This window comes from Emydura macquarii, unplaced genomic scaffold (genome assembly GCF_026122565.2).
Source record: "Emydura macquarii macquarii isolate MOO-44397 ecotype Brisbane River unplaced genomic scaffold, CSIRO-AGI_Emac_v2 contig_1348, whole genome shotgun sequence".
NCBI classification, from domain to species: domain Eukaryota; kingdom Metazoa; phylum Chordata; order Testudines; family Chelidae; genus Emydura; species Emydura macquarii.
The window spans coordinates 2,332,568-2,344,662 of record NW_027131485.1 but is presented as its reverse complement, the minus strand read 5'-3'; the positions used below and the strand labels follow the sequence as shown (position 1 = coordinate 2,344,662).

The 12,095-nt window shown below is 48.8% G+C and overlaps 2 protein-coding genes across 3 annotated transcripts in view; both read right to left on the bottom strand.

The window, feature by feature from the left end:
- MICALL2 (MICAL like 2) overlaps nt 1-4,330 on the bottom strand; it is a 36,942-nt gene extending 32,612 nt beyond the window's left edge. For both annotated transcript variants that reach the window (XM_067550876.1, XM_067550877.1), the window contains exon 1: nt 2,946-4,330. In XM_067550876.1, coding sequence (XP_067406977.1) covers nt 2,946-3,088 — 143 coding nt within the window. In that variant the 5' untranslated portion in view covers nt 3,089-4,330. The remainder of the gene's footprint in view (nt 1-2,945) is intronic.
- LOC137155253 (retina and anterior neural fold homeobox protein 2-like) overlaps nt 3,505-12,095 on the bottom strand; it is a 27,599-nt gene continuing 19,008 nt past the window's right edge. The window contains exon 5 of the mRNA XM_067551459.1: nt 3,505-3,767. Coding sequence (XP_067407560.1) covers nt 3,505-3,767 — 263 coding nt within the window. The remainder of the gene's footprint in view (nt 3,768-12,095) is intronic.

Sequence of the window (12,095 nt, the reverse complement as noted above, 5' to 3'; positions counted from 1 at the left end):
ACACAGCTATCCATGACCTCCTGCAACTTCAAACACCAAGCGCATAAAGGGAGCATCTCCCTCCAGCAGCACCTCGACCTGCCAATCATACCCCAGTTGCTTTGTTGTGTGACTCTGCTACTGTTAACATGAACAGGGAGACCTGAGCCAAAGTCATAATTGTCATAATTTAACCTGTGTCTGTGTGTCCATCTGAGCAGGGCTGCACATGAAACTATGTGATGCAGAATTCAACCCAAAAAAAAAAAAAAAAAAAAAAAACAACCCAGGGAGAAATCACAAAAAGTGTTTGCAGCTCTACTGAAGAGAGATTTATTTAAAGTGTGTCTATCCCGTTCTAGACATGCTGCCTAAACATTATATCCCACCCACTAGACTGACCAACAGCCACATTTCCCAGTAGCTCAGATAGCCAACCTCCTGCCCACGAGCGTCCGGTTTGATGTGGTGTGACGCACTTTCAACACAAGGCCAGCCAGGACTTAGCTAGTCCTTTCTGAGTGTCTGGGAGTCACACAAACCCCTCTTCCCCTGGGCATTTACCATCTTACTGACTCTGGGTTAAAGGCAGGCAAGGGAAGTCCTGCAGAGCCTCCAAGACTGTGTACATGGTGATGTGGCAAGAAGCAAAGGGAGCAATGCAATGGCACCTGATCAAATGAGGGAGGAGAAACTAGTTTCAGAAAGACTGCAGTGGATGGGTGGCTGCTCCTGCCATTCAAACAAGCTATTCATTCACTGGCTGCAGCTTAAAGCACCGAAGCAAACTTTAAGGAAACCCACAGTCCCAGGAGAGATGTGAGAAGGGATGGATGGCCACTTCCTGGGGTTTAAGCACGAAGTGAGACACCTGTAAGAGAGACTCCACACAGAACAGAACTCACAGAACGGTCTAAGCAGGAGGGCCCAGTCCAAGGAATTGGAGAAAAGCCCCAAAGTAGAAAAAATAACCCAGTTCTTTGCCAGCCTGACATGTCCTACCAGAGGGGACCCCGGTGCTCTAATCAATATGGCAGAGGAATTCTCTCCCTGCCCCCTGCTTTGTTCTCACACCTCATCTGCTACTAGCCTTCAAGCTAAAGTCAATAGTGCAAAGAACACAGACTACAACTTCAGGGGCAGTATTCAGCACTTCCTTGCAGAATACAGCGGCTGGGTCCTATCCCAGCAGCAGGGCAAGGCAAAGTCTAAAACCCTATGGGACAGCTGTGCAAGAGGCTAAGCGCACCGGGCTCCTGGTGCAGGATAAAGTCACTGGTTCTCCTTCCCTCACAGGATTGGGCTCTAAATCCGTGAACAAGCAATTGGCATGACAACCAGGCAGCAACTGAGAATGGTTTGTGGGTTAACAAAAAGCTCTTCCATGGAAATAGAGAGCGTGTCTGCTTTCGGGAGAGGCAGTGGGGTGGGGGAGGGAGAAGTGTCAGTGGAAGGAGCATGTTTCCAGTGCAGCTTCTTTAAGCTTCCCAGCATGGAAGCCTGCCTGGAAATTCCCAGGGTTTGGTTTTGTTTTGTTTCATTTAACTAGCATTTATTGCCCAGCTAATAACTGATGAAACTGCCATTTGGCTCAGCATGGAAAGCGGAGCCTAAGCAAACATTAACTGCAAAGAAGGAAACGTTCCCCAACTGGTGTTTAAACTTGTTTAGCAACAGAAGGGACATATTTTAAGTGTTTATAGCTCAGCCACAGCCTTTCACAACTGGCTGAAGAGAAGAAAGGAGAGTGAATGGGGAGAAACAAGCCACTGGCTTGGAGGTGTTCTGCTTTCAGGAAAGGACTGCCAAAGCGGAGCACAAGGGCTGGAAGGGAGGTGACAGGGAGGCCCAGGGCCTTCCCATTACATTTGAGCATTCTAGACAGACAAAGTGGGTGAGGAAGCATCTTTTACTGGACCAACTTCTGTTGGTGAGAGAGACAAGCTTCAGGTCTGAAGAAGAGCTCAGTGTAAGCTCAAAAGCTGGTCTCTCTCACCAAGAGAAGATGGTCCCATAAAAAAAATATCACCTCACCCGCCTCTCTCATACCCTGGGACCAATGCAGCACACAGCCTGAGCATCCAGTTGTTCTGATGCAGCAGGAACTCAGCAAGCCCCCAGCCACACGGATCCCGGAACACGAGATCTCTGCCCTGTACCAGGCGGTGCTGGACAAGACCAGGAACTGCTGTTAATTGGACACAGTCAAACTCCTGCAGTAGGAAAAACTTGGAATTTAGTTTAACCACACACCTGGACTGGACTAGAAAAGCTGCTAACTCCGAGAGTTCCTCGAGGAGTGTAAGGAGATGGCTTAGGAGGACAGGGCTCACACCCTGGAAAGGCCACACTACTCAAAGACAGCCTGCCTGATGCACAATTGATGTTTGGGGACACTCTTCGACTCCCCTCCCATTGCCTTGGTCCTAAGAACTCAACTCACATGCCAACCCAGTCTCCCTCACCCCCAGGCGACAGGGCTGGGCAGAGAATTAATTCACAGCCTGATTTCTTCCCACTCAGGTGAGTTCTATACACTGAAGTTCCACGTGAAAGACTAGCACAGAAACACATCCCTGTCCAAGACTCAGACTCCAGCCAACCAAAGCCCCAGGGCTCTGGAAGAGAGATCCAGCACTGAGTGTTGAGAAACATAATTGTGCGGGAAGCCTGAAGCAGCTATTAAGTCATTCAGTGCCCTACTGCGATTTTCTGGGGGGCTTTTTTTTCCTGTCAGGTTTTAAATGACTCTTAATTGCTTTAAGATGAGCAACGATTTCTAGAACCGCAGTTCCAGGACTCCTCAGTGTTTCTGGTGTAAGAAATTTACAAATGTACCCCATTTCTGCGGGAGGGAGACAGATGTGGATCTGCTATAGGAGAACTTCTCATAATTCAAGATAATAGAAGGCCCCGCCAGCTACAACACACGGGGGGGAGGCCACCGGCCGCTCGCTGTTACTCACATGAGCTCTGGTCTGTGCCGATGAAGGATGGCACAGAACGCCAGCCCATCCCGAAAAGAGGTGGTCATGTTGGTGATGCTGACATCCCGGTAGCCTTCGCACTGCTGCTTGCACCACAGCTGCAAGTTTTTGATGGCTGCCATGCTGGAGAGGCGGGCAGTCAGACGAGTACAGGTGAGGCGAGGCTGCTGCCGGTAGGTCTAGTCCAGGCAGACCCTGCAGCGATGCTCCCAGGGGAAAATCTGACATCCAGAGCAGCACCTGGAGATGCCAGGAAGCGCCCCAATCCCCACCAGCTTCCTTCCCTTACAGACCCAGATCCTTCTTCTCCTGCTGCCAGGTGCTTTTGCTACCAACCTCCCAGGCAAGAAAGGGAATGCTGCAACCAGCCCCCGTCACTGCTGGGGGTGCAGGCGATGCTGGTTCAAGCCCCCCTCTCAGTCACTGCTGGGGGGAAGGGGGGCTGTGTGCAGGCGATGCTGGTTCAAGATCCCCCCCAGGTCACTGCTGTGGTGGTGGGGGGGGGGTGTGCAGGCGATGCAGGTTCACGCCCCCCCGGTCACTGCTGGGGGGTGCCGCCGGCAAAGTTGGTCCCAGCCCGCCTGTGTCTGGCGGAGGGAGCCCGACTCCCAGCCCCGGCCGCAGGCTGCCGGCGCCGAGTCCCGCTCCCCGCCTGGCCCTTCCCAAGGCGCCGCGCCGGCTTGTCCCGCTGCCCGCGGCTCGCCGCCCGACTCAGCCCGCGGGTCCCGGCTGCAGCCGGCGGCTGGACTGTGTGCGGCGGTGAGGAGCCGAGCCGAGCCGAGTCCAGCCCCGGGGCCGGATCTGTGGGGAAGAGGCGGGGAGAAAGCGGCAGGGAGGAGCGGGGGGAGGGACCAGCCGCGAACCGGTCCGGGCGCCCCCCGCCGGGGGAGAGGAGAGGAGAGGCCCGGCTCCTTCCCGAGGGCAGGGACCGGGTCCCCCGGCCCCGCTCCACACCAGCGAGGGGCCAGGCCGAGCCCTGCCGGGGGGGGGAGGCAGAGCTGCCCGCTGGACCGGCTCTGGCTCTGCTCGCTTGGCTGCCCGGGGAGACACCCCGAGAGCGCTGGGCGCGGGCCCTGCCCCAACCGGGTGGAGAGCGAGGAGCTGCCGAGCCAGCCCTCGGGGTCCGGTAAACCCAGCCAGGCAGGGGAAGGCGCTTTCCTCTGACTCATACACCTGGGCGTGGGCAGGCCAGGCCAGGGGTTTGGCTAACCCGCTCCTGCCTGGAGCTGGGCTTTTTCTAGCCTGCTGGGGGTCAGGTGTAGAAGGATCCAGTGGGCTGGAGTTAAGAACCAGGCTGATTTCCACCAATGCGACCCTCCTCTCCGCCCGGCCGGGGGAGCGCAGAGGACATCTCCGCTGCAAAGCTGCTGGGGCGAGCCATGGTTGTGCAACTAGAGGCAGACGTGGGGACCCATTAAGATGATGGTCCATTAGCTGAGTCTTCTGCTTGGCCTGTCCTCATACCGCTTCCCACCACCTCCCTGCACACCTGATTGGCCGAGCATTGGTGCTCGAGCAGCTGACATCACAGGAGATGCTTAGGATTTTGAGGGTTTCTGCAGCAGTCAAAGGTATTGGTGGGTCAGGGAGGTAGGGTAGCCCTACTTGGTCAACCTGTCTCCAGGCCAGCCAAGTCCAGTGCAGAGTTGATTAAGGCAAATGCCATATATCTAGGGCTGATGTGCACCAGGCCGTAGGTGGTTGACTAGTGGGCATCTGAGCACACAGGCTACAGGGTCATTCTCTGCTCTTGTTTGCCATAACTGAACTCTTGTCTGGTTGGGTGACAACGTTAGGGGGCTAAAAGGGGCAAGACAAGTTAGCTGAGTGAAGAAACATCTTGAAGCCACTTCCCTCATCTGTCCCCTGTTCAGACAATAACCCATTTATGCATCCACCACTACCTGATCTTTTAACAGACCAACACCTGTTCGCTCCATGCACGTTTCCAATGTAAAGACATGTCACATTTCCATATAAGCATGCACACCCTTATCTGTAGAAACATGACCAGGAGGTGTTAGAAAGGAGCCATAACCAAAGCTGCAAATCTGAACACTCCTTCCCTTTGGAAATGTTTGGCTCAAACTTAACCGCTCCAGCCCATCTCTAGGGTATATGTCTATCGTTGCCTTAGCGGACTGAAGTTCATGTACATATTTGCTGAGCTACCAAAGCGGCGCGGCTAGTTCAGCAGGTAGAGGCGGCCTGCATTTCAGGAGTTGAAGAGCAAGCGCTCTCTTCTAAACACTACATGCATGTCCCTGTCTTATTTGTTCATCCTGCAAAATCCCAGTAAATTGAAACTGCTGGTGGCATGGGTGATACAGGATCAGTGTAGGAAATGTAAGGAAGAGGATGTAGGAAACAGAAGTAATTTATCTTAAAATGGGGAAGCTCCTGCTTCTACTGCACAGTAGAATTGGATGTATGGGGTAAGGTCTAAAATAGATGGGGGAGGAGCTAATAGAGAGCAGTAAATACATGCCATGATAAACAGCGCTAGGGTCCATTCATTGTTACCCAGCCCGTTGTGTAGTTATTTCTGGCAGTGCAGAATGAATGTAAAGTGGCTGCTTCTATCTGCTTTTCACTAGCGTAAATAAATGAGTACACAAGGCCCAGGACAATGGCAAATTGGGCCTGGAGGTCTCAAACCAGCCATCCTAATTGGAAATGAGGCATATGCCAGGCAGCAGCTCCAGCCCCATATTAAAGAACGTTGTGTCTCGCTCATGCTTCCCCACAACGGAATGAGCAAAGCCTTCACTGCAAACACAGAGCCCGTCAGGCCCAGGGAGCTTGAATGAAAGGAGTGTGGGACAGTAGGCAGCGTGGGTTTGCTGCTTCAACACAACTGCACCAGAGTACAGCCAACACCGAATCTGAGCAGAGAGAAGAAGTTGCTGGAGGAAGCAGCTCCTAAGAATCTTAGATCCAGAATGTAAAGTCCAGTGAAAGAAAGAGAATTTTATAAGGGGTAGTTGCATCTGAATTTAGGTCAGTTTTTACTCTCAGTCAGCAGTTAGGGGCTTGGGCCGCACTCCACAAATGTACTTAGATCCCCAAGTCCCAGTTTTGGCTCCACTGTCATCCACAAAACTCCCACCGCCCCCAGAGGTGCCTAAAGTCACCTGGCACCTAAAGGGTAAAAGTTCCCTAGCTGCCTGTGCTTCTGCCATTGGGCACATGCATGACTGCCTGCCTGCCTGCCTGCGGGCGGCCAGATGTCTTAACTCCTGCCAGAGTCCCAGAGTGATTCACAAACGGGGAAGAAAAGCATTTGGCTGCCTATGTCATGCGTGAAACCCAATCAGCTGTCATGGGAGCTCTCAGAGGCCGTGTAATGATCTGTCCCTGGTCCGAGGAGGAGGAAGTGGTCATGGTGCCACCCTATAACTGTTAGCCCCAACCACTAGCCTACAGCGCCCTTCTCTCTCTCTCTCTCTCTCTCTCTCTCAATGACTGTTCCACTGTAAATAAATACTTAAGTCACTGGATGAGAGTGAGAGAGGGAGGGAGAATGGCTTTATAGTCCAGTGATTGGGACACCCACCTGGAAAGTGGGCATCCCAGATCTGGTCCCCCTGCTCCAATCACTCTTTCATGATCTATTCACAGGGAACAGCTTCACCAGGAGAGACTGAGGGACCCCCCTACATCAGAACATCCTGTAGCTCAGTGGTTACAGCACCTTGCTGAGAGGGGGCTGATATCTGTTCAAATCCTTTCTCCCCCGCTGGCAAAGGGGGGACGTGAAGTCAGGTGTCCCAAGCCCAGCAGTGTGCTCTATAACCAATGGGCTAAAAGTTATAACCACCCCGACCCCTTCCTCCTCCGGCCATTTTGTGTGGCCCAAGGCAAGTGCCTACCTCTTTGCCACAAGAAACGCCTTAGGAACTGGCCTCCAATAGACGAGTTCCTGGCTGTGGATCTCCAAGCAGAGAGAGGCACCTCCCTGCAGCCCAGACTTAGGCGCCTAGCTCTGTGAGAGGGCAGGGCTTAGTACATTCCCGTCATTGACATCTCCCTGCAGCATGCCGGTTTTTGTGGATCACATTCCGAGGCACCTCTCTCCCCCACCTCATTGTACAGAAGCCTAGGCACCTAATTCAGGCTTTGTGGATAGTTGTGGTGTTCCCATGATTTTCTAGATGCCTAAAAGTTAGGCACCACACCGCCCAGCATGGCAACCCCTAAATCCTTTTGTGGATCTGGGCCTCGGTCAGATCAGAAGGGCACACCTTCAGCTGAGCATCGGCCCCAGGAGGAAAGGATCATGACCATTACCATCAATTAACGTTATTAACTTAAAAGAAGCAGCTGGAAAAGCACTGAACTCACAAGAAATGTGTTCGTATGGTTGACAGCAGCAAAGGACACAAAATAATGCTTTCGTCTAAGAGCTGCCTATAAATTAGGTATAAAGAATTAATACACCCCGTATAATATATTAATGGCAGTTCTATGACATGATATGGATAATATACATTAATATATAAATACCTTACAAATAATTCACAGTGTGTTTCCATTTCATCAACAGTCACCAGCCAATGTATTTACTTTATGGGAAGGATTATACATTTCATTATAAATGGCTTGCTGGGCATGTCAGCAACTTTTACATCTCCATTCACTTTATTATTAATGGTTTCTGAACAGTAACAGCACAAAGATGCACACAATGCAGCATCAATATTTGATGTGGCATCTATAGTATCCCATTTATCATTTATAACAGGCTACAAAAACATTATAAAACATTTATTACACATTTATAGGTCATTTTATACTAAACCAAAGTTGTGTTATAAATACATTATTAATCCTGTATGCCATTTATAGGAATCCCTTGTAATAAGGCCTTAGCATATGTTGCTCTACAGCTAAAACAATCAATAAAATGTTGGTGTTGCTAGGAAATATCGCACTTTAAGCCAGCTTGCTAGCATTGCCTGGCTTCAGCAAAGGAGCAGAAGGTAAACATCTGTTTCTGCTTAATCTACGCTAGAAATTAATCAACCCTTGATGAGGTCAGTCAGAAGAAATGCAGCATAAGACCAGAATTGTTCACCCTATTGGACAGGTGTGTGGCAAACAAAGGCGCAGTTTCTGGGCAAATGTTAACAGAAACTTCCACAGCAGGGAATTTTGGCCCAGTCAAATTTAGATTATCCAAACCAATTCTCAAACCCTATTTTCTTGCAAACTTGCAAAAGCCAATGCTCTCATTACTGTGGACATAAGGGCACCACACTCAGTCCCCTCCAGGGAGTTTGGGAACTGCAGGTTCTGTAGAAATAAGGAAGCCGTGGCAGATTTACAAAATTCATTTGTGGGATTTCTTTTTTTAATTCAATGAAAACAGGTTTTTTGGGAGATAAACATTCCCCTGCAGTGTTTACTGCCTAGCTATTGCAGTGCTGGGAATGAGAAAATGAGAGTGACTCCGAATTGAGCCCTGCGACCTCAGACCTGGGCCCGAACGTCCACACTACAATTTTACAGCCCCGCAGACTGAGTCAGCTAACATAGGCCGGCCCATCTCATGGTTTTGGCAGTGTCCCAAGTCCTTATTTTTGAACACTTAGGATTGGCAATACTGATATCCCGATACATCTCCAGAGCTTTGGACCCAGGGGTGAATATTACAGTTTGCTCACATCTCAAGGACACGAAAATCTTATCTCACCCATGTTGTGAAATTACTTGGCATTTAACAAAACTTGGTCTTCTCTCAGTTGGTTTCTATATATGGCTGTTATTTCTCCCAACACTAGCAGGGGCATGTTTTTCTGTAGAGACCCATATACTGGAGATACCCATATTCTGACAGAACACCCATATACATTTAAAATGAATGACTTATTTTAAATTAAGGGACTTAAAACAGAAAGGAAGGATCCATGAGAGAACCGAGTATGCGTGTCTCCTCTGTCACATGCTGCCTCAACTCTTCCTTACCAAAATGCAGCCAGGCTGATTCCTCAGAAATTTAAAAGGCCCAGGTCAGAGAAAACAAAGAATGATTTCATAGCTACCCGTTCCATTAGGAAATGCTTCCAAACTGTACCAAACCAATCACTACTGACTGAGGTATCCTGAGCTAGTCTGCGGTTTTACCTGTGAAGTACCTGGAGAAAAATATAAAATTCAAGTTCAAACATGACTTGACATTGAAAGAAGCTGAAAGTAAAACATGAGGTTACAACCACAGGATGCACTTGTGTCAACCTGCAGATCCCTACATTGGATGCATCCAGGAGACTTCTCAAAAGGAAAAAATCTCCCTGCTCCAAGCCTTGGAGTAAAGAATCTTGAGCATCGGAAGCAAGTGACATCCAGTTATCCTGTTACATAAAGTGATTTCCAGGAAATAAATAAAAGAATCTCACAATGTGGGAGGGAGGTCTCTGACCCTCACCCCCCAGAGCTCCCTCAATCCTTCATGGTGAAGGGGTCTGTCTCCACTTCTCTAATAGCAGCGCCTCTTTTCCCACACACAAGGTCAAGAAACTTCAGCTGTTGCAGTGAGGTTAGGGATGGGACAGAGTCACCCATTCCGATTCTCTAGGGATGGGAGAGTCCTAAAGTATCAGATTTCCTGCAAATGAAGCAAGCAGGACATTAAAAGGGCCCCAAAATATATTTTGATGCTACCACAAGATCATGTGGGGTCATGACTCAATGCAACAAGTTTGACACACCAGACAATTTATTTTAAAAGGTGACAAGCCCAGACCAAAGGCATTAGGGCCCCCCTCCGACAGAGCCAACTGAAATAAACAGACCGTGATCTTTGCACTATCATAAAAAGAAATAACACGCTAGTTACACAAGCTGACTCTGCGTATCGCTGAAACCAAAACCGAAGCCTGACTTTTCAAACCAGAACATGATTATTTCACCAGATTAGGTGAATCCTTGTCATGGTATCACCATGGACACATACCCCTCCCATCTTACCCTTTCCTTCAAATTGATTTGCCTTTCTTTGATTTTTTTTCTGCCTGTTATCAGTGGAGCAGAGATAAAAACCTGGTGAACTGAGCTGACATGTTTGTTAGCGATTATATAGCACTTTCCCTCTTCAAAACATGCTAGACATTAATAAATTAACCCTCCCAACCCCAGGCAATGTGGGTAAATGGGTGTTATCCTAGCTTTACATACTGGAAAACTAAAGCTATGGCTACACAAGAGAGTTTACAGTGGCACCGCTGCACCTGCGCTGCTATAAACTCTAGTGTAGCCACGCTAAGCCAATGGGAAAGAACTCTCCCATTGCCTTCATTAATCCACCCCCACTGAGCAGCAAGTGTTAACAAGCCATTTGACCTTGAATGGGCCCTTAGAATATGTGCTAACTACTGATGCTAAACAATCTGTGCCACCTTGCATTTCCCTGTGACGCTCGCTCGCACCACATTTCCCAGACCCGAAGAAGACTCTGTGTGGCTCGAAACCTTGGCTCTCTCACCCACAGACCTCGATCCAATACAAGATATAACCTCACCCACCTGGTCTCTCTCCCAGCACGTCAGCTGCAGAGCCATAGTTAGAGATCAGGATTTCCTGGTCTCCAGTCTGTGGCTGCTTAGGAGACCGTCATGTAATCCGCACAATACCCGTGTTAGCAATTTTTTCCACATTTTCTCCACAAACCTCCAAGTTGGAATGCAAAGTATGAAACTAAATATTTCTAAATCTAACACTGTGCTAGGGAGAGTGGATTGGCAACCTCTAGGAGAACTAGCAAAACTCACCTCTATACAAATACCACGTGGCCCTGATGCATTAATCTAGAAGCATTAACGCCAGCTTTAGAATGAATTATCCATTTTGCTTTTCCAGCTGGAAGGCGAATGGAGCAGTGCCAAATATGGGAGCTCTGTGTTGTGGAAATAGATCTGTGGAAGGAAAAGGAGCCAAGTGCAGAGACATTCAAGTTAAATTTCATTTACTAGATATTCAATTGTAAACTCCTCAGGGCAGGGACTGCCATCATCCTGGGGCCTGTCCAATGCCAAGCATGAATTTAGAGAGACAAGGTGGGTGAGGTCTTATCTTTTATTGGCCCGATTCCTGTTGGTGGAAGAGACAAGCTTTTGAGCTCCAATGAGCTCTTCTTCAGGCCTTCTTCAGCCCCATGAAGCTCCAAAGTTTGTCTCTTCCACCAACAGAAGTTGGTCCAATCAAATTATCACCTCATGCACCTTGTCTCGCCAATATCCTGGGACCAACACAGCTACAACAGCACTGCAAATAAGCATTATTTTGACATTTTTATTCAGATTTAAACATCCAGGCACCAGCTAGGGACCTAATGAAAAATACATCACTTCAAAACATCAGCAAATCCAAGCCAAAAATAGCCAGACCACAAAACCACAAAACAATGATGACTAATCATAGAGTAATGGATGTTTAAGGCCAGAAAGGCCCATTACAGTCCTCCAGTATGACCTCCTGCCAGGTCATAGGATGTCACCAAGTGGCTTCTGCTTCCAGCCCATAACTTCTGTCAAGCTAGAGTCTACCTTTTAGAAAGACAATATAATAGACAGCCCTGGAGTTGAGGTCTGTTCAGTAAGCCTTTTTCTATTGACCTCTTTCAGTCTGTTGCATTTAATAAATGGGTAAATCCCCACCACACATATTTAGCAAGAGGTCATAGCCAGTACCTTGTATCAGCCCTGGCTCTAAACTACATTTCCTGAACTTCCTAGGGAAGTCATGTCTTTCCTGGCAGGGAAAAACCCAAGGGACATCTATCTACTTATATGGCTCCATTACCTCTGAGTACCTCACCTTTTGTAAGGTAGTTATCCTCATGACACCCGTATGATGTGGGGAAGTGTTATTATCCCCAGTGTACAGCTGGAGAACAGAGGCACAGAGACCCTTCGGCCCTGATCCTCAAGGGTATCTAGGCACCTAACTCCCATTGAAATCAATAGGAGTTAGGCATCTAAATACCTTTGATGGTCTGGGCCTCAAGCATCATATTCACTAGAAAAGAAAGGTGTGTTCATAGCCCAAGGTAAAGTTCTGGATCCCAGGCACCTAATTACCTTGTAATATCTGGCTGTGTGTGTTTAAATCAACCTGCTAACTCATGTGGGA